At 41.4% G+C, this 27,174-nt stretch overlaps 1 protein-coding gene across 3 annotated transcripts; it reads right to left on the bottom strand.

Moving 5' to 3' along the window:
* Positions 1 to 3,443: 3,443 nt before the first annotated feature.
* On the bottom strand, positions 3,444 to 26,967 carry CYP39A1 (cytochrome P450 family 39 subfamily A member 1). 3 transcript variants are annotated; one of them, XM_088162508.1, is made up of 12 exons: positions 26,486 to 26,967; positions 19,766 to 19,901; positions 18,830 to 19,004; positions 16,452 to 16,601; positions 15,521 to 15,614; positions 13,953 to 14,051; positions 11,996 to 12,086; positions 10,839 to 10,972; positions 9,919 to 10,014; positions 7,969 to 8,070; positions 4,991 to 5,078; positions 3,444 to 4,308 (listed from the first exon to the last, which is right to left on the bottom strand). In XM_088162508.1, exons 1-11 carry the CDS (start codon positions 26,660 to 26,662, stop codon positions 5,022 to 5,024), a joined length of 1,311 nt encoding a protein of 436 aa, XP_088018634.1. In that variant the 5' UTR covers positions 26,663 to 26,967; the 3' UTR covers positions 3,444 to 4,308; positions 4,991 to 5,021. The 3 variants fall into 3 exon arrangements, with proteins under 3 accessions (XP_088018634.1, XP_088018633.1, XP_088018635.1); XM_088162507.1 differs by having other exon boundaries at positions 7,969 to 8,057; XM_088162509.1 differs by lacking the exon at positions 7,969 to 8,070.
* Between the last annotated feature and the right edge of the window lie 207 nt (positions 26,968 to 27,174).

Genomic DNA, 27,174 nt, shown 5'->3' with positions numbered 1-27,174 from the left:
GAACCCAGCAGGCAGGACAGCCCCAGCTTCCAGCTCCTTTGCCCAGCTTCCACTTTTGACCCCTGTACAAAGATGCCAATGCTGAACAACATTTATCCCTCTGGAGGGATAAATGTTCCTTCCCCGTTGCAGGTGTGGCAGCTCAGGGCAGATGTGATTGCAACAAATCACCTGGATTTGTCCTGGCTTGTGGATATGTAGAGAACTCATTTCCTACAGACCCACACGCCTGAAAGTACAAACTGTGCATGTGCACAAAACCTCTGAACCAGGCTGCAAGGCCAGAGTCTGCTGGAAAAATATAACTGGATATATTGATTAATACCCAAAGGACAGAATAAACCCATCTCCTGCTGATTCAGGCCTCTTTATTATTTGAAAGAACAATTTGATCATTGTGATGAAACTGGCTTTTAACAAAGTGGTGCTTGATTTCACTTCATGGTAAGCAAAGACCCATTGCCAAGTTTTCACATAGTAAAACATTCCTTGGTTTATTTTCTCAGAAAAAGGAACTTCAAACCTCAGCTTTAATGCCTGAAAACGCCCTAGTAATTATCGGTTTTTATCTGCGTATTATTCCAGTTCCATAAACAAGCTTAAAATAGTAAATTATAATATTAAGATTTGGGCAGAAGAGCATCAAAGGCAGTATCTTCAGCTCTAGTGAATTACTTAAACAGCAGAACTCTTTGAGTGTCTTGTACTGCTTATCCATTTTAACCTGTGAATCACATTCAAGGGCCATGTCATGATACTGGAAATAATTTGATTTTCTTCTGGTGTCAAGCAAACAAGGGCACACTTAATGGTTTTCTGAGCATTGATGGTCTTCAGAATAAAGGTCAGATAAAAGTGCAGCTAGAAATGTTAGAGTACAGCTGTAGTTCCTACTCACAGGCAGCTGCTACTCAGCCTTCTAGATAATGCTCCTCCATACAGGTTGGTTTTATGAAAGGAAGTTGTCTTTTCACTCAACAAGAAATTTGTCCATAGTCTTTAAATGCCAAGCTTTGCATTAAAAACAAAGTATTTCTGAAGACTGTGGGGTACAGCTGTTTCATCATCCTCTTTAAAACTGTGAATTAAGAGATTTAAAATATTTCTCCTGAGTGTTTTGACTGTAACTCTACAAGTAGTGTACTTTACCAGTAGCACACATCAGGAAAACATGTAGCTCATCCAAAGCCTTCCAGACAGCCATTGCTATCAATAACCAGGCAGGAGTGCTCTGATGAGTGGGAGCAACACTTGCACCTTTTAAGCCATACAGACTTTGCAGCAGTGGGTAATTGTCATTATTACCCCAGTGTGAGGAAACAGGGATGAAGTGATTCACCCAAAGAGCACAGTGAGTCAATAGGAGAGCTGGGAATAGAGTGCAGAATTCCCTGCATTATCCATTGGAGACCTCAGATAATATAATTTTATAAATGCTCTATCTTTGTAAAGACTTCAGTGCTATAATTATCCTCCCAGGACTCTCATGGAAACAAGATATTTATAACTCCATTAAGCCTTTCCTGGTAATTTTATGATCAAAGTGAAAAACCCAAATAATGCTGTGCCAATCAGTCGCATGTCCATTGTCATCCAGAATGGCCACATGATGAAAGCCTCTCCTTGGCTGTTGCAATTAAGTGCTTGCTATCTTTTGAATGCCTTTCCTGTGTCCAATTCCCCTTCTACCACATGGTGGACAGGGAGTATTTTTTGCAGTGTGATGAGCCACACAATTAGAATGTACCAAATAACTGGGAAAGATGCTTGTTGCCAACAAAGCCTACTGGTTTGGGCTATAAATGCTTCCTAAAATCCTTTCATGTGTGCCAGGTTCACCTAAAATGAGCAAAGCCACCTCAGTATTTCCACTAACCTTTGTATGTCCTTTAAATTGTAATGCAGATGCCAAGACTAACTGTAAACAACAGGTTAGGGGCTGAGGCTTTTGGACCCTGGTTCAGCAAAGCACTTTAGCCTGTGCTTAAATCAAAATCCATTCTTATTCCCCAGATCCATTTTAAGAGTTTGTTTAAGGCAAAACACATGCTTAAGTCGAGTTTTGCTTGGCACAGTGCTTAAGCCCAGAACAGAGCAAGGGCCTTAAAATTAATTTCTTTTTGAGGGGAAGTCATTATTTTTAGCCCACCTCTCAATGGCCACAGCACTATCTTTTAGTCCCCAGACAGCTATTTTGAGGAGGTGTATATGCTAAGCCTAAACTTCTGGGTTCTGTGACAATCACTGGCACAGAAAAGACAAAGACCACTTGAAATACTTGACTTGAGAGGGGCCTTTGGGGAGGCTCATTAGAGGGAAGACATGAAAGAAGTCGTGATGATTCTGGGAGGTGGCTGCTGATACTGTGGGTGATCTTTTCACTGTGCTGACTGGAGAGATTCACGTACAGGAGGTCAACAATTTTAATTCAAAATGTTTTCAAAAGTTTTATATTTCCACAGGAAATTCATTATTTCAGGGAAAATGTTTATACTTTCTTCTAAAGTATAAAAAAAATATTTGGCTGGAATGTGTTAGTTTCCTTTTTTTTCCCCTGAAACACTTCTTTGATATATAATTATTAAAGGAAAATTAATGTAACAGAGTTTGATTTCTCATTCCTTGTAACACCAGATTTCCTGTCTCATTAAGACAACTCTTACTATTGTTTCACTGATTTCAATACTGGAATTTATCAGGTAGATCTGGTCTTTGCCACATCTGGTGAAGGAACAATTACATTTTATAAAATGTTTTTTGAGGGATGCTCCACTACTTTCCCTTTAACATCCAGACTTCATACAGAAGGTAGAAATAAAAAAGGCTACTTGAAATACATTTTATTTCTCTCTGGGCTTAAAAATCTTCGGCTTCTTACAGTCTTGTGGTAATGGCATGGATAAAACCTTACTCTGACTCCTGCTACTGATATGTAGGACAGCTTTCTAACAGCAGGGAGAGTCAGGTAAGAGGACAGATCCCCCATGGAAATTTGGCACTGCTGTATTTAAAAGCAGATTGGACAAGCACTTGAAGAGGAATAATTTAGATACTCTTAATCCACTCCTGCCTAGGGTATCGTGATGACCTTTTAATGCCCGTTTAACCCTGTCTCATGGGACAGATTTCCCTCCCCCGGAAGATTCTGGATTATTTCCAGGCAGAAGACCCCTTTTAGCTCTATCACTTGACCACCACATTGCTTTACTAATCCACCTCCCTTTTTTTTTTCCACCTTGGAAAGTACAGCGAGTGCCTGGAGCTCTCATCCACAACAGGGCAGTGATGGGACCCCAGAATCAGCTTCTTCAAACAACTTTTACTAGCTATTCTTTACAGGATTAAATACTCTTATATTTGTGCAATTTGTTCTATAACTCATGTAGTAGGGAAAGCAAAAGTGTTCTAGATATTAGACAACCAGTCTTAGGAGCAGGAACAGCTTTCCTTGCAGTCACTATTTATTGGAAGCCAAACATCATGGTCAAACTTCTATTGCAAATTCATGCAAGGACCAATTCTGAATCCTGTGAAGCAAAATAAAGCTCAGTAGAAATTTTAGGTGCTCCAGTGGAACAAGATCCCAAACACTTGCAATTTTTCCATTACAAAGTCATTTTATTTGCAAGAAGTTGGCACTGGTTGTAGGCAGAGCAGGCCAGACTTTCACTTGCCCACACAGGCAGTGACACACAAGTCACCACGGTTTATCAGGATGTAGAGCTGATCCAGAGGTCTCTGCTCAGACTGTCCTGGATTTTGTGCACACCAGCATCAGGGAGCTGTTTGTTGTTACCAATGTGATTTCTTAGCATAAGGCACCATTTTGGCCTTGGTTTAAAGCACCCTGCAGGAAGCAGTGACTTGGCCCAAGGGACCTGCTTCTCCACTGGTTCTGGCACAGCTTCCACACAGGATTTCCAGACACTGCAGCTTTTTGTCCTGAATGTTTGGTTGGCGAGTTTAGTATATCAGATTTGCAAAGTCTGTGAATAACTGACCCACAAATTATGAATGCAAGAGGGGAGCTTGGATTGAAGCACTGGGAGGTGGGCAGCCAGGGGGGAGCACAGGTACAACTGCACTGGCTTGGCACAGCACAGTGTACAGCATTGAAAGCTGAAATCAAGAACTCTGCAGGCAGAGAACCTGTCTGAAGATGTGGGCTTGGGAAGCAGCTCAGTGGTTCATCCATCCAGCGTGGGCTGGCAAAGAAAGGTCAGTGCTGCACAACTTTCATTCCCGGCATTTGTACCGCACACGTAATGGTGCCATGGGTTGCTGCGTCCCCACCAAATGTAAAGGGCTCTGAAGAAAAAAGAAAATCAGAAAAAAACACTTCAATTACCATTGTACATTAACATTAAGATATAAACATTCTTGCATCTTCAGTCTTATAGAGAAGCAAGACCAAATACCAAAGTCATTGAGTAGTGCCATGGTTAATAATTATTCCAGTCACTCTGTCAGGGTGACACATAAGCTCTTAAGAAAATCTCGCAGTTTTGAATCATTTCAAAATACTGAAATAATGAAGTAGAGACTGTGCCATTCTCCCTTAAGTGTAAAACCTTCCTGTGTCACAGCTGCTCATTCAGTCTTACCCTAATCATTTACCTTCCACCCCTGAATATGTAGTGGAAGAGCACTACGGGTGTCACATGGGATTCCATATCTTGAAAGTATTAATGATCCTGTTCCATATTTGCTGTTTTTGTGAGCAACAAGTATCAAATCTCTAGTAATGTTTAGGCAATGATGAGACAAAACATTCTTGTAAGCACTTTGTTGTATGGGCAGTGCAGCCCCCACTAACTGGAATTGCTGAAATTACTCTGAATTTTCTGAATTAAAACAAAGATTAAGTTGTTACATGTTTTATAATACTCCTCTCAAACTTTATGTAGCCACAGTTGAGCATGGTTGTTCAGCTGAGCCTGATGAATGAATGGTATATGGAGAATGCTACACAAATGCATGGATCTCTTACCTCCTTTGGCACTGCATCCAACAGCACAAATTCATACTTGTGCAGGAACAGCACAACGAACAGCTGGATCTCCATGATTGCAAACCACCTGAAGAAAAAGGAGGAAAACACTGGCCCTCCAGACTGACCATCATGTCTGTGTGTTAGCATCAGGTAAGAAACAGGGTATCTTTGACACATTTTTGCACTCTGTGCTTTAGTTGTGCCTGAAAGTTTATCTTCCATAGGAAAACTGCTGTAGTTTGTTCAGGTTTGTTACTCGACAAAGAATATGAATGTGGCAGCTGCCCCTTCGTTCTAGTGAACCACTGGACTGACAGTATCCCTCTGACACCTATTTTAAACCAGCTCCTTATCATTATGGATTTTTCCACTGTATAAACATTTATGTTCTCCTAACACTTGCTGACTTGAAATAACTTCCTAGGAGTGAGAAGGCAGTCAAACACAGAAAAGGCCATATGACTAATCGTGCTATATAAAGTTATATAATGCAGCTGGGAGCCTGGTGACATCAGAGAGCAGTGACAGTGGGAGTTATTATTTAATGCGTCAGCATTAGGATGCAGTAAGAGACCCAAGGGCATGATTTCTTTTTTCTGTAATGCTCTCCCAAAGGTGTTTCTTAGGCTGGAGAAGATTTTGGATAACTGCAGGTGAAATCCTCCAGGCTATTGGTTTTTAATGCTGATGTGCACAAGAGCTTTCTGCATTCACCAGTGTGCACCTATGCAAGGTCATGGGATTACTCACTTGCAGAGTTTAGACACAGGTCTTAAACACCCAGTTAAAATAATAATACCACCTTGCTCTTCTATAGAGAAATGCTGGGAAACCTGGATAAAACAGCTATGGGGGAATTTACAAGGGAAGAGGCTGCATGACTGCACACGGAGTTGGCCTTGCAGGTGTGAAGGGAAGCTAAAAAGCCTCACAGACCCCAGGTAACTCCTGCAGAGCTACCAGGCTCTGCACATGGAGCTGCCACAGGCTCTGGAACGGGAAGATCCTTGTTTGTTTGAGCACAAAGAAGATCCTTGTTGTTCAGCTTCAGACCCAAATTATCCCTGTGATTTCACAACGGAATTGCCTGGAGCTTGTGGAGGCCTTGGCTCAGGGGAATGCAGTGCAGAGATATTTTGATAACTATTAGCCCAGCTCAGGTGGGATGTAGCCCAAGCTCCAAGCCTGCAGCACCATGCAAGGGTGGGTCCTTCCAGTCCCAGCTCTGTTTGCACAGCAGGGCCCTGGACCCCAATGCTTGAGGGAACAACACACCCATGCAAGACAAGCACAGTCACACAGGCAATAACCACCTGCTTCAACCAAAGTAGTCAAACTGACATCGAATTTTTCTTTTAGGTGAAAAATATGGCACAGAAATGGCTTTTTGGGAGCTCTTCCCACATCCGTTTATTAGAATATTGAACAGGTAAGTTATTTACTTAGCTTTCAGTTTGATTAAATTAGGTTTTAATTTTATGCTGAACTTTTGCAATGTAGAAATTAAAGGTTTCGTATATTTAATTTATAAACCTCAGTGCTGAAATAAATAAAAATGCATCTTAAACTTGAAATATTGTTTCATTCAGTCATATGAAGGAAATCTGCAACCTGCAATCCTTGATACAACCCTTGATTTAATTTTCTTTTTTTTCAAGACCTTCACATTACTCTTTTACAATTATTGCTGAAAAATCTGAAGGTGTGTGTTACCATGTGGACTGCCAAGGGGTCTGAAAGGGCTTTTATGTTTCTCAGCAAGAAAAAGATTCTCCATCTGTTGTCTGTGTAGAAATGTTATACTTTTCTTTCTAAACAAAAACTTATTTGAAAGATGTTATCAGAGTCCAGAGAACAGCCTGAACAAAGATACAGGTCAGGATATATAAACAACCAGCTTTCAGAAACATTGTTTTGTAGTTTTCCCTGTACCTGCAGATGCCTCTTGTGAATTTTTCTGTGGCCCTTGCTAGGAATGAGGCTGTGCTCAGATTTAGCTCAGGAATGTGGTACAAGCCACCAAGGTACAGCAGTGAATGAGCACTTCCCTCTGGCAAGCCTAAACAGTGAAAGCAGTTTTATTCATTTTGCTCATGTCTTTAATGCCTTCACAAAGTTAATCTGGCACTCATGTCTAGCCTGCCATAGGGTGCAGGTTCTAGAATGCAGATCCTCTGCAACACCCTCCAGATTCCTTGCTGCACATGGAACTCAAGGGAAAATGAGTTAAGGACTTGGTCTTAAGGATTCTAGGGTGACTTTTGTCTCAGAGAAGCCCAGGTTTTGAAGGCAGAGGGTTGAGCAGAGAGATGTTTGAACACAGGAACAAGGAGCAGCTGGCTCCTGGGATTTGTTCCAGGAAGAGGGACAGCAGAGAAAACAGCAGAAGGAATGCAGGAAGTACCAAGGCTGGCATTGCTGGAGGAGTGAAGTGAGACAGGATCTGCAATTTAAGCCATTATACACTGTGTGCCCTAATGCAAAGACCAGATTCAAACAGAGAGGAACCAGTTAAGATACCCGAAAATCAGCAGAGATGTCAGTGGCATCACAGACGATGGAAATAGAGTCTCAAACCTGAGAAATGTTCTGTAGGTTTGTTTAGAACTGGTTTAAGGCAACCTAAATAACTGTGTCTGTAAAATGGTGTGTTTGGAAGTGGAGCAACTCTCCCTTGATGAAAAGAAACTTCAGCAGGGGCAGAGCCAGGCTGAACGTCCTCCTCCCTGCGTGGGGGGCAATATCCCTTGATATCCTCGTCTCAGATTCTGCCTGTTCAATGTAAATTCACCTGTCATTTCCAGGAATGAAACCACTTTCAGATGAGTTTAAACAAGGTGCAGATGATGCTAAACATTAGGAGACTGACAAAGAGTGAAGCAAACACTTTATCTCCAAGAGTAAGAGAAGCTCAGTTCAAGAGAGTTGTTCTCTGCAGGGTTTGGGAAAAAATAAACCCCAGCTGTTTCACTGACCTTCCTGGACACTGATGCTTCCCTCCTCCGAATGCCACAAAGCTGTCCAAGAAAGCATTCTTCTCTAAATTTGCCTCTTTCCAACGATCCTGTGGGAAGAAACTTTTTTTTTTCCAAATCAGCCTTATATAAATAAAGCTTAACTTTATTTCTCCAAGCTAAAAATGACCTTGGACAGCTAATCCTCAATACAAAGTCACACTAATACCATTTTTTTGCATTCAACCTGTTAGTATTAGAGTCTCGATCCAAAAGTCTACACTGAATCAGGGAAAGAAATGAGGGTCCGATTTGAAACACATTTAAGTGCCTAAAAATTCTGGAGTTTTCAAAATTACCCCTAAAGCAGTTTTCATATACCTCCTTACTTCCTAAATCCTGCATCTTGAGCTATTAAAATGCAACTTTCTCTTTTTAAATCTATCTATAAATGCAAATATTCAACCAGTACTGAGGGAAGCGTCAGCCACAAAATTGTGTTATTACACACAAGTAACTCACACGCATCTTGCACAAAAGAAACATTTCTAAGACACTCTGCACAGACAAATGCAAGGTCTATGAGCTTTAAGTGGTGTAAGCCAGTGTGTGTGAATGATTCTCCACAAAAAACAGCTTGTCTGTACCCAAAGGGATTCCTGCTCCATCCTAAATTGCTTTCAGAGGAAAGGGACAACACAAGGAACAAGGCAATATGGGCTGAGGTTTTGATGGGTGACACAGAAGCAAATCTCATGATTGCTGGGTGACAAACTGTACCAGCCTCCACAAACTCAGTGCTACTCTGCCAAGTAACACCCTGTCAAGCTTCTGGTGGTGAAGTCTGAAGAAGCTGTCCTAGAGAAGACATAATCTTGCATTTATCTATCCTAAGGTTTTTTTTCAGCTAGGGTTGTTTCGAGCTTTCTGAGGAAGAAACCTGTCAGCATCAAAATCCAATAAAGAAAGAAAAAAAAGTCTCAGTGGTGATGAAGCAAGGTCATACATTTGGAATGACAATGTCCAAGGGGTACTCATCTATTTCCCTTGAAAAAAGGGAGAGTTTCTAAAAAACAGCTAACTTGCTCTTTAGAAATAAAGTTACTAAAAAAATAAGCTGCTGCATCAGAGTTTCGGCTTCAGATTTCAAAGAAGCAGGAATTGTTAAAAGGGATTTCAAATCGGGAAGAGTTTGCTAGAAGGGAAGTTTTGTTTAAATTACTCCTTGATGTATTTCTATAAAAAAGACAAACTGTTCTATATTGGATGGTGCTAAAAAGAGCAGTTACAAGCCTGCCCACACAGCCACCTGCAGTGGAATAATAATCAAGAAACTAGATTAACTACTGAATTAGCAGAGATAATACCTACGAGAAATCATCCAACAGGGAAAGAAGAATACTTGGAATCACAGAATTGGTTAGGTTGGAAAAGATGTTTAAGATCATCAAGTCCAACATTAACCCAGCACAGCCAATCCACCACTAAGCCACGCCCCCAGGTGCCACACCTACACATCTAAATTCCTCCAGGGATGGTGACCCCACCGTTTTCCTGGGCAGCCTCTTCCAGTGCCTGACTTTGGTCAGAAGCTCCTTCAGTGAAGAAATTTTCCCTAATATCCAATCTAAACCTCCCCTGGCACAATTTGAGGCTGGTTCCTCTCATCCTATCAGTTGTTACTTGAGAGAAAAGACTGACTCCCACCTGGCTGCAATCTCCTTTCAGGGAATTGCAGAGAGTGATAAGGTCAGGATCAAAGTGATATTAAATAGTACCATATTACCTGGAACATGTCACTGAATTTAAAAGTATTTTGTATTCCTACAGGCTCCTCCTTTATGTGCACATCTCTGTATTCAAGGCCATTCTCCAGCCAGATTTAAGCACGTTTGTCCATCTGCTTTTATTGTAAAATAAGTGAAGGGGAGAAAAGACAGCAAAATATCCACACTAAGAGTGACAACTTACAGGTTTGAACATTTCTGGGTCAGGAAAATATTTTGGATTCCGGTGCAACCAATATGGTGACAACATCAGCATGTCACCTGTAGGGATGATGAAATTCTGAAAAGGAGAAAAATCTCTAAGAAAAGAGCTAAAAATCTCACAAAATAGTCCCTCCTCGGTACTTCTCTTCCATCAGCAGAAGATGGTAAGAAAAGACAAGTGAAGATGATAAAGTCATGGTGGCTATATTACATGTTTGAAGTTTCTTCTTGCTGTTGCTATTTTTTCCATAAAACCTAAACAGTGGGGAAGGTGGAAAAATATTTGTATTCTAGTTTGGGGTTTTTTAGGTATCAAAAGATCAGAAGCATTATTTGTCTTTCTTGCTTCTTGATTTACCCAGTGAGCTGTTTTCTTTTTTCTAAATATTTCATTAAACACTTCCTTCAGTGCAAAGAAATTCAAATAAAGCCTTCTGTGAAAGTAGGTATTAGTCATTTGATCAGTGATCTTAAACAGTCATGAGCACTGATTCCTTAAGAGTGTGGGTTTTTTCCCAAACATTTCTTTGCCAGATTCCTGAATGCTGACACCTCCCTTCTGAATGGTAGTGATGAGGACAAAAAGGAGTGTTATCAGTTACTAAAATGTGGTTCCTTCTACTATACTTGTTGTGTCTGGTTCCTCTTTTATATGCCATCAGTATCTATTCAATTCAATTAAATTTTAAATCAATTCAAAATTGAAGGCAAGACTGTGACCTGGAGAATCCAAACCACTCGTAAATTACTGGTGATGAATAAATCTATTAAAAAGAATATCTATGTGAGGCTGGGGAATATCTCTACCACTGTAATTTTACCCAGATCTATCAAGAGGACCCTTTCCAGATAAATCACACAGCATCCTTTGGGGGAAAAAATCCCCACATCAAACCTCACCTTAATTCTAATTGGGTTTATGACTTTCTTGGTGATTGCACCTGGAGACCTCAACCGTATGGCTTCCAAAGTGCACCATTTAATGAAAGGGATCTTCTTCAGATCCTCCTCAGAGACTTCCAGTTTATCTTTACCTATTATGGCATGAGAAAGAAGATTCCACGTAAAAATTACATTTCATACTTGTTTTGATATAGGCTGGCATATCTTGCTTTAGGACTGTGGGCGAAATACTTCAAGACTTCACAGCATTGTTTACACACAAAAATTGTCTTTATATTTCAAAGTAAATAAGTGGGCCATAAATCAGTAAAATTTAAGAAAAGCCACAGAACATAATTCAATAACTCTAAGGTAGGTGTATATATAGCGTTAGATAGAAGGGGCCAAACAAAGCCATGTTGGGAGTTAAGTCTTCAGAGCTTTTCTGTGCTTTCAAAGGACACTGCATGGAAATCTGAGGGACTGTAGGCACCAAGACAAGAAGCCATGGCTGAGCTCTTTGGCTCTGTTAACATTAGCAAATGAAACAAGGGCAAGAAAAAGGCTTCATGGATTTTCTTTATTGGTTAATTACTGACATGTTTCTTGATACAGTTTTGACCCATGTCAGCAAACAGCCTTCTGTGAAAGTTTAACTCAGATCCAAGGGACTGCATATGGGAACGACTGCTCCCAATAGGTGACTGCTTTTTGAGGGAGAGAGGTTACTCATGGGAGGTGAACCATGCTGGAAAAATTTGCCTCTGATGACAGAGAAGAGAACAGTTCCTGGCCTGTTTTTCCCATGAATAGCTGTAACTCTGGTGAACAGCACACCATGAAAAGCACCTGAACTGAATGATCTCATCTGACCCTATCGTAGGTGCCTGGAAAAAACACAAGACTGGGAAATACAATGCTAAGTTTAAATGATAGGAATGAAGAAACAAACACATACTGTTCTTTTCCTAGCTTCTTTCTGCTAACATCAGAGGTGTTTTTGCTTAAAAATACGTCTTGAGCATATACTAGGTAAAGACCTGAGAGCTGGACTCTATGCTATCAGCAGCACCCTTAGCAGGAATACTCACTGCTCCAGCTACTGACCAAGTGGCTGCTGGGCCAACAGGATAAATCACTTCCAGCTTCCAGAAGGACAAAATCAGATTTATTACCTGCTTTGCCAAAAACAGAAGCCAGGTCTTCTATTACTTTCTTGTAAATGGCAGGATTAGAGAGTATAAAAGCAAGGGTCCAAAATGCAACCTAAACAGAGACAGAAATCCTTGAATTAGGGACATGGAACAGAATGACAGTATCTTTTCAGCAAATCACAGGGGCAGGTGAAAACATTTGCACTTTTTTGTATGTGCCTGTTGTAGTTCAGATGCATGGGGAGCTTCACTTCCCGGGTAAATCCGTATCTAAAAGCTGAGCTCCTGGGAGATTATGTCTAGTCATCTGCTGTGTACTTATCTTTAGTGAACGTTATATAGCTTTGGCCTTGAGCTTTGAAACACAGAATCCTTTATTTTCAAATAACTAGGTGTTAAATGAACTACTAAATCATCATGCATGATTAGTTTTAGCTGCAGGAAGGAAAAAAAGAAATAAATTCATACTACCATTTGCAGAAATGAGGTTAAGTAATTTACAGGGCATTGTCATAGTGAGTCACACTGAAATGGGCAGGAAAAGTTTTAATTAACAGCAAAACAAGGAGCAGTATATCCCCTTTAGAAATAATTTGCTAACTGATTATGCAATGAAGTTGAAAATCAAGAAATTTAGAAAAGGAGAAAATCCTCTTAAGCAGGATGAAACCAGGACTGGCAGCACTGCCAGGAGTCTCTCTCCTCTTGCTGAGCTAGCAGGAGGTGCAGCCTGCACACAGATCTGGTCGTGGGCCATCTGTGCTGGTGAGGGATGAAATTCTGACTGTTATTTCCCAAACAGACTGACATGGATGCAGCCCTCCTTCTGCAAAGCAAATCTTGTAGTTTAGCTTTCCTGTACAGCACTTGGACACTGTGGCTTCACTCCATGGGCTAAGAAGGGATAACTGAATTGTTTCAGATAAAAGGGTTTAAAGTGCTTGTAAAAAATGCCCTTGGAAGGTGAAAGGCCTTTTCTTTCGTCATTCCACTCCCCAGAACAGTGGTTGTGACTATTCTGAGAAACAGAAAAATATCTGTATGTCTATTTACAGCTGAATATTACAGAAGTAAGTGTTGTGGAAGGAATGTCAGTTATCCTGATAACAGACAGCAGGCTATGCCTCCCACTTATGCCAACACGTGAATCCACAGAAACCTCACTGAAATGGATGAATTTCCCTTAGGCTAAACTGCAGTAATATCCAATCTCCGAAAAACAGATATATCCGTTAGGGGAACATATAAAAATAACTCACTATCATGTTTTTCAAAATCACATCTGTAGTGGACATAACTGTGCTGGAAAGAGCTTAGTAGTCATGGTAAATAAAGGATGTTTTTGCTGCTATGGATTTTTCATCTGAGAAATTCCTATAAAAGTCTTTGGTCAGCCTAAGCCGTGTTAGATATATTTGGCTTGTTAGCATACTTATATCAGTATCATTAATCCAGCAAATCTTTTTCTAACACAGACAAAAATTAACAGCTCTAGGATCAAATTATTGATTTTCTTCCACTGGCATTTTTACAGCAGATCCCCCAAAAATGAGACAAAATCACTCGAGAGTTTACACACAAATGAAGTTACTCTATATTATGCTTTTGATATTCTTTACAATTGGTAACACCAGGGTATCTGAAATAGTCTTTTCTATAATATAGCCACAGTTCTTCAAAACAGAGTTAAATGCTCTTCACAGCTTAAGACTGTGATCTTAATAGCTGTGAGGCTTATGTTGCTGAAATGTTATGACAGGGGACAACATAATTTAGGAAAAATACAAGAAGAGCTTTTCTTGTCATTGCTTCTGTGACACTGCAGCCTGGGTATATTTGTAGTGATGCATGTGGGCGTGATAATCCCTTCTTTGGAATCCATGGAGTGTGTGTGACCTCTGCTTCAAAGCCTTTCCTTCCCAAATCCAGGCTTTGGGACGGGATAGAGAGAAGGTGTTTCTGTAGCTGATGTACTTACGGGCACAGCATTTGCTTGGGCAGCCCAGAGCATCAGGAGACCATAATTGGGAGCGAGATGTTTTCCCTGCAAGTTATCCAGGAGATGGTGTAGAAGTGTCTGTTAAAAATAAAAGAAAATAATCTCTATTTCCAAGAATATATTAAAATGTAGTTTGGGGCAGGGCTCACTAGAACCCAAGGACTAGTTTTTCAAAGAGAAGTAATGTTAGTCATGGCTTTTTTGGAAGGCACAATGTAAAAATGACAGCTGTTAAGAGAAAGTGAGACACATAGGCAGAGGGCCAGGAGAACTCAGTGCACCACATGAATCTCTCCTGAATACCTTCACTGCTCTCCATTCCCTTAAAGTTTTAGACGATTGGGTTCCCTCACTTCCCATTGTTCCTTTTATGTGGAAGAAAGGAAAAAAAACAGGTCTATTCTAATCCCTGCTCTACACCTCTGCTTTAAAGAACCTGAAAATGGGAATGAGCCAGTTGAATGAATGGAAATAAAGAAAATGTTCTCACTGCTCATGCCAAAAAAGTGCTTGTTATAAAGAGATGGTCTGATACATCAGCAAACTCCCTAATTTCAGGCACTTTGTTGGTGACCTAAGCAGTGACTTCAGTGGGTTGATATTATTTGAAACAATAGCAACTGTGTAACATTCTAGGATCAGCTTTTGCTTATAGTATTTCCATAAATGCAAGGCAACCACGCACTTCAGGCAAAGCTTCCTGCCTCCTTTTCAGAAGTGCAAAGGCCGACGTTGAATAAAAATGGCTGATTTTTTTCCAAATTCCCAATCTAAGACACCAAGTTTGTGCTTCCTACTTCCTGCACCTTCTTACCTCCCACCAGCTCCACTCCAGCCTTCTCTTTCTTTCTGCTAATCTGGTTTGTTTTATTAAAGAAATTGCGGTATGTAAAGCTTTTGAAGTCTAAATAAAACCTGTTTTGTTTAAATGATCAGTTCTACAACCATTGGTAGATCAAAATTCCCAGGCCAGTCTGCCGTCACGTTTGGCAGCCCTATCAGCAGAATTCCTGCCAGAGCTAAGGAGAATAACCAGGGGAACAACTTATCTCAGCTTTGACACAATGAATATTTAGGGTACTTGGCTCCCAATCCAGTAATCTGCTATTTTCTACCAGTCTAGTTGTTGAAGGATCTGCTCACTCTACACCAGGGTTTATAAATAGCACATGTAAGATTTTGAAGTTTCACAGCACAGTGCCCTCAATGAAACAACTGAAGGGTCTTTCTCTCACCTCCTTCAACTGCTCACTGCAGTGTGGTACTGCAGGCTGGGGATGGGTCATAGCTCTGAACCCCTGCCTTAAAATTCCCCAGGGGAAGATGTTAATTGTCAGAATTGCTTGAAATAAACTAAAAGGAGGAACAGGAGTCAAAGTTATGGGTCTGCCCTACTGCAGGTGACAGAAATACTGGAACATTTGGGTATAGCTATAAAAGCTGACATATTTGATTTATTTCTTCCAGTGCTGAAGTAATTCCTGCCCTCCATTGCTTCGGTCATATATACAACAAAGCCATCTTATTTCCTAGCCTCGGATGTTTACCTTGGATGCAGTCTCTGAAGGGTTGGTCCTTTCAGCATCCAACACTACTTTCTCAAATAATTTTAGAAGCCATTTTTTGGATTTAGACCAGTTCCTGTAAAGAAAAGCAACAAACAAGAAGCACTTAACTGAGGCAGCAACATTTCCTTTTCCATGAGAAGCACTCCTTGGGTTGTTTTCCAAAAGTCCCTGGGCAGCAGTCAGCTGGTGAAGAGACGAGTGTCAGTCTGACTGACAGAAATGATGACTGGCATGAGGAACAGTATGTCCAAGGCCTTCACCTTGACCAGACCTCCTCTTGCAGCCAGGACCTGGGACTGAAACACTCCTACATTTTTTTTGTTTCATTGTTGATTTGGACAGACCGCTTAGGCCGATCTTTTCAAGAATTATCCTCTTGAAGAAAACCAAGGCCATTTTTATAGAGCATCCTCAATTCTTTCTGAAGGTATTTTGAGGTGCTAAAGGTGCAGTGATGGCCCTGAGAGTACTGACAGTGTCTGGAATCACCTCCTCAGGGTTTAGGCGTCTCTACCCAAGGTCAACTCTGTGACAGTGTAGCCCTGTAACCTGGGATCGGTATTGGGAAAACAGCTGAGATGTGGAAAAGAGCAGAGACACACACCTCATTGGAGGCTCCCTGAGCTTGGGACTCACACTTAGGCTCAGGCCTTTGCCCTTTACCCCATTCTGCTGCTCCCTGACAGGTCCAAGCTGGGCTCTGCTCACCTAAGCCAGGTTGTTTCTGCTTTATACCAGGAAAATGCAAAAGACGAGGTCAGAACTTTTTTGAAGCATTTAGCTAAAAGCCTGCTTCACCTGAGGGCACACCATCAATAAAAATTGAGCATCATCCTCCAGGGGAAATGTCTCTTATGGTTGATAAATGTCTGTAGTGGGCACACCACAATCATCATCTCTGCCCCTTTACCTCAGGAAGCACTCAGGCATCTGAGAAGCATATTCAAAGTCCTCATCATACTTCTGAAAATGCTCTTCAAACTCCTTGATTTCACTCGGACTGGTTGGGCAGATGCCCCTCCCAAACAGGGTGTTCACCACCGCTGGATACATGACTTGCCTGCAAGGACAAGATGCCCAAGACTTAGGGGCCACAGGGAAGCTGTTGCAGCAGTTTTAGACAAGGATGCAGCATGCTGGATTGCCAGCCCTGGAAGCTGTGGGACTCAAAGGTCACACCAGTATGGAAGGGGTGGCACAAGGCTCACACCTCACCCACACACTTATTTCAGATTTTAAACATAGGCAGGAGATACACAGACCTCAGGATGGTCTTCTACACATGGCTGAACTTCACCAGTTAGGGTTTGTGTTGGGGAAGATGAAAATGGAAAACCTTATAAATATGATTGCCTGGCAAAAGATTTTGAGAAAATGGAAACTACAAGTGAGATTGAAATAAAAGCCATCTTTGAGATACAAAACCTTAATTACTGAACAACTAAAAAACAATAGTATGGCCAGCTGAAAATAATCCCCTCTTGATTGAAAAATCCCCTTTGCTTGCAGACAGGTCCAAGGGTCAGAGAAGACTCTACTAGCATGGCAGAGGGGGTCCAAAGAGTAGTTTTTAGGGTTTAAAGTGTAACACAGTATGGTAATGGAATGATTCTTATAGGATGTATGTAAATGCTATAGGATTTGTATCTTGTATTAGATTGGTTAGTGAAAATTAGAATATTCAACACAGAAGAAGATTTATTGTATTGTAACGGGAACCTCACTCTCTTACTTCTCTTACCTCTTACCTCCTATCTCTTATGCTCTTACACCTCGCTCTCTTACCCCTGTCTTTACTCTTGCCCTCCTGCTCTCACAGGCCTGCTCTGAGCTGTGACTGGCAGCTCCAAGCAGGGCCTTCTACCCACGCCCTTTACAATAAACCACAAGTTCCAGCACCTGGTTTTAGAAATCTCTCTGTCAGTCCCGACTGTCCAGACCACCGCCACTCCTACAGGTTTGGTCACTTCAATAGGAGCAGAAAGGCTCTGGCCACCAAGGTGCCTTACTCCCCTCTTATTTCAGGCTGACCCACATGAACCTTCTGGGCATTGCACAAACACCTCTGGACCAAACATTCTGAAACATCCTTCCTCTGGCTGCAGGTTTCCTGGGGAGATGATGCTTTTTTGGTTTCTTCTCATCTCACGTTTTTGTTCCTCTGTTATCCTGCAAACTCTGAGCTCCCTCCTCAGACCCTTTTCCTGTACTCCAAGAAACTCTTGTGCAGCCTTTGTTGTGTCCCAGATGCTGCTAAATGAGTATTTCAGGGAATAGTGCTCATTTTTCTGATTTTCTGATAATTAGGAAGAGGGGGCCATCTGGTGGCTCTATGGATTTCATTCTGAGGCAGCTAAATAACAAGTACTCAGAATGATGCATTCCAATACTTTCACTTTGCCTTGTGTAGCAAAGCAGAAGCGATCACCCCCTACCAGATTTCAAAGCCCCTGTACCCCACATTTTCCTCCAGTTAATCCAAATTGCAGAAACTGCAGTGAGAGGTGCCAAGTGATTTAACTGCAGTAACAGCTGTATCTTACTGTATTATGCAGAAAAAGGCAGCAAAAGACAATCTGAATGTGAGGTGTTAGAAACAGGTCCAAACCAAAGGCAGCATCTGTCCCCATCCCTGGGAGTCTGCAAGGCCAGGCTGGATGGGGCTCTGAGTAACCTGCTCTAGTGGAAGGTGTCCCTGCCCATGGCAAGGGATGGAATGAGTGGATCTTTAAGGTTCCTTCCAACCCAAACCATTCTGTGATTCCATGAATATTTAATTTGTAGTACAGATGGGTAGACAAGATATATGTGTTGTCCCGATAATCAGGAAAAAGAAAGAGTTAAAAGCTTTGTTGCTATCACATGAAGCAAATTCTTTATGTGAAGCTCTGGAAGCCAAGTCATTTGCAGAGGGTCTTAGTTAAGCTTCAAGTTAAGCTTGGTTCAAACACGAAAAGTTCTCAAGGTACAGAAGATTAAGCATTTTGTCTGTTCTTAAGTTCTTTATAAATATGTGAAGCTTTTATCCCATCTTTTAGGTAACAGGGTTAGTTGGAACATGCTGTGTTTTCATTTTTCTTCCAAATAGGCAATTCAGATGCTTCTCCTAACTGAGAGAAACACCTTTACATGAAACTCTGTCCACTCTCTGAGCCACCTGAAACCATGAAGCTGTGATGAGCATCCTGACAAAACTTTTGTAAGGTTGAGCTCCAGCTGCTTTCAGAAACATTTCTCTCCCACGTAGGACACCCCGGAGTTAAGAGATGTGCTGCAAAACTCCCTTACCTTACCAGGTCATTGAGGTCGCCTGTGCCCTCCATGCCCAAGTGAGCCATGTGCTCATGGAGCTCCTTACACAAAGTGCCCGAGAACATGTGCAGATTGGAGGGACTCATTTTCCCCTTCATCATGCTGTAGAGATTACCATGGTTCTGATAAAATGCTTCTGCAGGAACAGAGACTAAATACAAAATGAAACAGAAACGTTTTGCAAAGTAGATTTTTCACTGAAAGATAGAGTGAACATTTTTACACATAACTTTTGACTCTAATTTAAATGCCTTAACTCTCATTTTCCTAAAGTAAAATTCCCTGGAAGCTTTCTTGTAACCATGGGTAATGACTCTGCTTCTCCTAGTCTGTGTAACATCTTCCTGCCTCATGAAGCTTCAGTGCCAGAACCAACAATCCAGAGATTTTCCCCCCGTGAGATGTGCAGGTGCACCACAAAACTGAATGAAGTTAAAAGACCCAAGAAAAAACCAGTTTATGTCTCCATGCTGTAGTAGTACATCCTTATAAATGCCTCATCCTTTTCTAATCACTGTTGTACTACTGTGCAGCAAATAATTGTTGCTGCAAGCTGATTTTTCCAGTGAAGTGATAGGATTACCTACAATTGCACTTAACAAGCTACATGCAGGTGGGGTGTCCAGCCACAGCAAAGGACCTGATCTCAAACTTGCGTTGCTGGATGGTAAAAGTAATTATAGCCCCTGGATCAGAAACTTCTGATTCCTTGAGACTGAATCCAAATCCCTCGGCTGGTTAACAGTACTGGATCATCATGGAGAAATTTAATTTCACCATTTCATAGTATGGTCATGGATTAAAATAAGCATTTAAAGCATGATCAAAAAGCCAACAGGCTTTTAGTTGGGATTTAATGTTCCTGGGTAACTAGATTTGGTTCCATTTAAAAAAGAGACAGGTCTCAGTTACCTGCATTCTTGACAGCTTGTTGTACTGCCTGTTCAAAATTTAAGTCTTCCGATTTAAAAAATGCTTCAGTTCCTTCTTCCTCAGTCACAAAAGTGAACCGTTTTCCCAGGGCAAATATTGTGAACACAGGTCCATGCTGGAACAAACAAAGATTTCCTGTCAGTACACTGTTAACACATTTTGCAGGAGCCTCAGCATGATTTCAGTGCTGCTGAAAGGTCAGGAGGGAGGACCTGGTCATTCCTGCTCTCTGCACACCTTGGCTCAGAACTGCACAAAGATGAACATTAATTAGACCAAAATTCGCAGACTTATGACCAGGAGGGAATGTGGTATGTGCCTGCCTGACCTCTTGCAGAGTAGAAAAGATTCCTTCTCTTAAATTAACACTATATTTGAATTAGATTGCAGTTCAAATAATACAATTTACATGGATTTAGAGAATGCAAGGGATGGATTATCTACTGCATCCCTTGGCTGCCACAGCAAAGTACCAATACTGCAAAAATCCATAATCCTACTATTTCAGTCTACACTCTTTTAGCAAAAACTCCACCCTCCTATATATTTTTAATATTTCAGGTTCCCTTTCCTTTCCTTTCCTTTCCTTTCCTTTCCTTTCCTTTCCTTTCCTTTCCTTTCCTTTCCTTTCCTTTCCTTTCCTTTCCTTTCCTTTCCTTTCCTTTCCTTTCCCTTCCTTTCCTTTTCTCTTCTCTTTCCTCTTTCCTTTCTCCTAATCCCAATGATTTCTTACCTGTAGAGATTAAAATAGCTAACAAGCTTTGAGCAGAACAGATTGACTGACATTCAGGAAATGTTTTTGATGCCATAAATAATTCTTTCATCTTCCCTTAATCTAATATCCTAGAGCCCTCTTGAAACTTTCAGCAATAGGCATTCAATTCTGAGTTCTTACATTGTTAAAATGATCCCTGATATTTGTAAATAGTTTAAACTAGAAAACAAATGCGCAACATCTATTGTCTGTCATATGTAGGCATAAAAAGATCATTCTACCTTGCTCACATTGTTTATGCCATTGATTTTAACCATTTATTTTGCTGTCAATGTCTGTAGTGTAAATCCTCTTTCATCAAAAGCTCTTTAAAGCCAAGGAAAATATTCCTCCTGGCATCAGTTGAATTTTGATTGTGTCCTTCAACTGCAAATTATTAAAGAAAGACTGACAGTTCAAACTCCCTGGGTGATAATAAATTAAATATTGTTTTAATAACAAGTGTTCAAGGCCAGGTTGAACAAGGCTTTGAGCACCTGTCCACTACAATTTGTCCCTGCCCATGGCAGGAGGTGGGACGAGTTTTAAGGTCCCTTCCAACAGAAACCAATCTGTGATGCTATGACTCTATAATAGCTAAATTTCTACAACTGCTTTTTGATGTCCATGTGCTCATCATCATTCTGGATAAAAATCAGTGAATTTGTACCATGCTTAAAAATTAGATTTTTAAAATTTAAATTAACATTAAAAGGTACTTAAAATAATTTTAAAATAAAATAAAATTTTAACTAATATAAATAGTTAATTAATTTTAACTAACCTGCAATAACACTTAATTATTCAATTAAGGTCACACTCAATTAAAGATTGAACACTTTATTTTAGGTGATTATATGTGAGCAAGATGTCTGAGCTCCCATAATAGACAACAGAAATCAAGTCTGGGCAGTAAGGGGATCCTAAAAACCAATTCACCAGACCATCTCCTGCACACCTGTTTTTGGAAGGAGCTGAACTGCCCTTGGACTCCACTGACATCACTGACTACATGTCCAGTGACCATCTTGGTAACTTGTAAACACCCAACAAACAATCTGGGTTTGAATCTCATCCAACTTCCTGCTATCTATTTAGAATCATTAAAATTAGACCAATATTTAACAAAACTGAAATAAGAAAGCTTCTTCTCCAGAATAAGTCAGCCTCACAGAGCAACACTGTGATATTTAAACACAAATCTTTCAGAAAGCAGAACTTTGTGTCCAAATAAATATGACATTTGATAAATGCAATGCAAAATTAAATTACTAAAAAAGGTTTGAGAATCAAACCAATTAAGTCAATCTGCCTCCCTAACAATAAAGACTTTTCCAAGCATGCCAGATGCAGGAAGTCTCCCAGTGTGCTGCTGAGCCTGATAAATACTCAGGGTGAAAGGAAACCAACTGAGGAAGGAATCTGAGCTAGGGATTGTATCAGTGTAAGACAAGTCCCACCCTGGAGCCTTTCACTGAAAAGGATGGACTGAGATCTTGTTCTGAAGGAATTATTGAGCAGAATGGACTTAAACAAGTTCTAGGTAAAACAGTGATAAATATTTCAATTCAGAACTCTTGAGGAATTAAAATAAGAAGTTGCAGAACTCCCTACTGTGATCTGTTACCTCAGCAACAGGAGGATGGACAGGCAAACATGGTGCCAGAAGGACTTGGGAAGCCTCAAAGAGTCATTTTAGTACTCAAAAAATTACAGTAAGCATTATTAAAGATTGGGATTAGTAGTGGATAAATAGGACGTACTGAAGAAGAGGCCTGTACAGCTTTTAGGGAGACATAAGGTTGTGTGGGTTTAGAAGATTTTAATTCATTCTTTGGAAGAAGAACTAAGAGTTTATTCATGATCTGGAGTCATTTGAGAGTCTAAACAATAAGAAGACCTAGAAATGTCACATAGGAAGGCTTAGAATAATGACACTCTGAAATGACTCCAAAATCTATTATGCAAGTGCTAATAAATGGCTTTAAACTGAAAACAAGTAGGTTTGCATTAGATATTAGGGAGAAATTCTCTACTGTGAGGATGGTGAGGCCCTGGCACAGCTTGCCCACAGAAGGTATGGATGCCCCATCCCTGGAATTGATTAACAGCAGTTGGATGGGGCTCTGAGCAGCCTGGGATAGTGGAAGATGTCCCTGTCATGGCAGATGGGTTGGAATTAGATGATCTTTAAGGTTCCTTCCAACCTAAATAATTCTATAATTAATCTGGAACTCTTACCTTGCCAGAAAAGGAGAGGGAAAAGGACAACAAACATCTAAACCCATCCTGTGCCTGCATCTTCAATTTAATTTGTGTTTCTGCCCATTCCATCTTAGCAGGATATTCTGAGCTAGTCAAAGCCAAAGGGATGCACAACATGCATGAATATTTCAATAAAAGGAGATTAAGTAGACTTAGATCCCAGGAAAAGAGGAAAAGATAATAATTATTCTCAGTTTCTCATAATGTAAAAGCTAATGGGCTTGAGATTAGGAGTTAGATGGTTTAAAACCAGACAGAATACTTTATTCATATGGATCATGATTAAATTATGGATTCACAGCTGTGCATTGCTGGGAGCCAAAATTATACACAGAGCAACAAAAGAGATTAGGTCAAATCATCTGGATGTAAATTCCAGCCTAGCAAATCCCTAAACCAGTAGCTGAGAAGAAAAAGCAGGAGGCTGCATACTCTGACCTGGGTGTGCTCCTTACACACTGTTACTGAGCATCTCTTAATGGCTGCTGTCCCAGACAGACACCTGAATAACCAGACTGTTCATCTGTCAAAATGTGTAATTACATTCATGTTACACTGCAATAAAATCAGCTCCTGGAATGAGCTGTGGGGCAGTTCTGCACTTGTGTTATGGAAAGGTACCAACGGAGTGCAGACTCTGCTGCCAGCACTGCACTCAGGTTACTGCTCTGGAACAGCTTTTAAGGAAACCTCACAACATAGAGAGATATAGAAAGCAAAATAAAAATCCTCTTAGGATTTACTGCTTTCACTCATTAAAGCTAATATTTTTCCAAAGATTGGGAAACACTTCAGTGAGAGACAGATTCAAGCCTATGGAAAGTAACACTCCAGAGAAATAAAAACTTCAGAAGGATGTTCTCCAAAACCCCAAAGGAAATCAGGGAAATAGTCACATTCCCCAGGGGCACTGACAGGGAGCAACCACTCTCAGCTGAGGCAGCTGCATTGCACCACAAGCCCTGCTGGGAGCTGGGAGCTGGGAGTACTCTGTGGGTTTCCTCTCCCTTGGGTGTCCACACACAAAGGGTTAATGCCATGTCCCCTCCCTAGCTCAGGGACTGCAGCATTTTGGTCTTCTACATCTGAGACCAGTCACAGACCTTCAGTGACTTAGCTGTGGACACTGCCTATGGAAACGCTCCACCAGAAGCCTTCTCCAGCCTGCTCCCCTCCACATGTCCCTTGCAGTGTAACCCAGTGAGCCATCCCTCCCCACACACAGAAAGGCTGAGAGTCCTGCAACACGGCAACTTGTCCCAAATCAACACTCTCTCTGAGAGGGAGGTATGGATCCCACAGGTCCCTATAACAGTGCAGAACAATCTCCCGAGTTTCACTGAATTTTTCCTGTTTGTCTAATTAGCAAACTAGTGAGAAGAATTTAAAATTCCTTACTAACTCTTACCATGTTTGCAAGGCAAAGTGGCGAGCCACGTCCTTTGAACCACTCATTAAGCAGCTCACCCTGTATTTTATGTTGCATGGTAGTTCTGGTTATTCCCCCTGCCCATTCCAGACTGCTGCAAAACTCTCACCAGGCAGCTTTAGGAGGAAGAGGTGGTATCTTTTATTAGACAAGAAATTAAATATTTTATTAGAGCAGGGGAACTTTCTTTTCTTAGTCCCAGTGACGACACAAGGGGAAAAGGAGACAATTCTTCCAGCCCACGTGTTCTTCTGTGGGAGGAAAATAGAAGCAGCAAACTCCAAGCAAAGGGCAGGCTGGAAGCAGTGGAACTTTACTGTGTTACCCAGGACTTGAGAGAAAAAACAGTGAATGATACACACAAAAGGAATTAAGGAAGAAAGGAATTAAGAAAGACATGAGTGTCACTTTTGTCAGTCAGAAGGATTAATAGAGGGGAGGAACTTTCTCATTACATGAGTCTTCCCCTGAAGATAATGACCTTCCAGAGATGAAGAGGTTTCACACTGTCTAATGCCTATTTCTGCAACACCTTTTACGAGGGCAGCTTGCTCATACTAAGGACACTTAACCCTGTTCTGGCAGTATCCGGGAGCCTGGAATTATTGCAGATGTATTTTGCAAGCCCTGTAGTGCCTGTTAATGACCCCTTTGGCAGCAGCATGTGTTTTGTTTGGCTGTACTCTGCAACAGTGCCTACTCTTTTAAAAGGGAGTAGGCAAGAAAAGACTTATTTTTCCTGGCCTCAGCATAGCATACCAGTGTGGGAGGTGGGAAGGGAGGGAGCTTTCAATGCCTGAGGAGGGTTTAAGGAGAGGAAGGAGACAACAAACAAGTGGCCTTCCTCAGAGTCAGGGAGACTGTCAGGTGATGGTGCTGCGGGCAGATGGCCAACCTGGCAGGGATGGATGGAGACATCTCCCTTGGCCCAGGGGGACCACGGAGAGAGGTCACAAGGAGCTGCTGGACTAAACGTCAAAGAAAAGGTCCTTCCAGCAAACACAGTAAAGGAAGAGATGCAAGAAAGCCTTCTCTTCCTTCTTTGCTTTGAGTTTTCACCCATTGAAAATGTTTCTTGTTCTAGTTTTGGTCCCAGCAAAACCAGAGGTTTATAAAGTCCTTCATGTGTTTCTGGTGTGTGCAGATGTGTCAGCAGCTGCCACAGCATCAACCTGGAGCCTAGAGGACCTCCAGGCAAATGAGCACCATAATTAATTAACCCAGAGCCAATGAGTGTGCATTTGCACAGATGAAAGCTACAGTAATATAAAATAAAAACTGTAATATAAAATAATATAATAATGTAATATAAAATTAAAACTGGCCTGTCAAGCACAGAGAAGCCAAGAAATTCCAGATCATACCTCTGAGCTTACCCCATGATGCACCCAATGTGCTTTAATACAAGACTGACCGCTCTTGTTCTCAAAGATCAGATTCAATCCTCTGCTTTAACACCATGAGTTTATAACAATACAAAAAGAAATACAAATATGAAATCTAGCAGTTCAAAATGAGAAAGCAAATTTTAAACATCCAGTATTTATTGATGTGGGATTTCTTTTCAAATTTCAGGATGTTACAGTGGTTTCATTTTTAGCTAGTTTTTGCAAGTAGTGGGCTGTGTGATCCTTCAGCATGGAACGCTCAAGGCTGATGACATTGTAGTAGCAGGTGATACAATCCCTGAGTGAAAGTGGGAAACTGGGGTTTATGTCAATTATTATTAAATATTTAGAAATTAAGAATTTGATCTCTTTCTATCCAACAGACACAGAAAAAGAAATTCAAGTCCGGGGGTAAATCCTGACCCCTCTGTTTAGTTAAGATTTTTTAGGACAGAAAACTTTGCCTGCCAAGCACATTTCTGTGTTGCTTGAATGTTGAGGGACACCAGCTGGTGCTCAAAAATCTCACTTAAATTTAGGCATGCAAATAAGTAGTTTCCTGGTCCCAGCACTTGGCACAGGGTTTTCCACATTATCTGAAACCAAGATTAACACACAGCCAGGCTGCAAAAACGAAACGGCAGAAGTCCAATCAGTATGGTCACAGCACCAGAGATCGTGCCTGGATCAGATGCACAACTTACCAGCGCTGGTAGTATTAAGTCGATTCTTCAGCATTTAAATGTTATAGAAGGTGACAGGAAACGGCAAAACTGAACGCAGAAGTTTCTATTTGCCTTTCCCGTTGTAGGCAGGTACCCTGAGCACGCACCCACGAGTAGGCACGCCAGCAAACGCATTACCTTCTTTCTGGCTTGCTCTATGTACTCCAGAGGAGCTTTCCCGAACTGAAACGCAGCTCCAAACCAAGGGATCCAGCTCCTGATGCAAGGAGGGGAGCTCGGGTTTCTCCGCTGAAACAAAAGAGCCTTGACAATGAGGAGTCCCAGGAGCGCTGCCAAGAGCACAGCCAGCTCCATTTCGCCTCCTCGCCGCCGGTCCCAGCCCCGGCAGCTGCTCCGCCTGTCCCAGCCTCGGCATGGCCGCGCTGGCCGCGCTCCGAGTTACCAACAGAGACCTCTCTGACCGGCCCTGCCAGCCGGGCACCGGGCGGCACAGGGCACAAACCCTTGTTCTGGAAAAGGCAGACACAGTTCTGCTCTGTTCTGGGATGACGACCAACTCTGCTGCTTGCAAAACGTAGATGCTGCTGTGGCAAATCCTTGGACTTTGCACCGGTTGCTGGAAGGCCATCCGGGCAGCCAGGGACGCAGCCAGGGACACTGGCAAAGCAGTGCACAGCCTTCTTCAATTAAAAAAAAAAAAAAAAAAAAAAAAAAAAAAAAAAAAAAAAAAAAAAAAAAGGGTTGTTTGCAGTATTGAGATTACAAAGCAGGGAGCCTGTGATGTGCAAACATTTAGCTTTCAGCAAGTCAGAGATGGCAAGAAACTTCTGCAGGCATGACCTGAAGCAAAAACCTTTAGAAGGGTA

Source organism: Sturnus vulgaris, chromosome 3 (assembly GCF_052056855.1).
Source record: "Sturnus vulgaris isolate bStuVul1 chromosome 3, bStuVul1.hap1, whole genome shotgun sequence".
Taxonomy (NCBI): domain Eukaryota; kingdom Metazoa; phylum Chordata; class Aves; order Passeriformes; family Sturnidae; genus Sturnus; species Sturnus vulgaris.
Note: the sequence above shows the minus strand (reverse complement) of the source record. Positions and strands in the feature narration are given on the sequence as shown.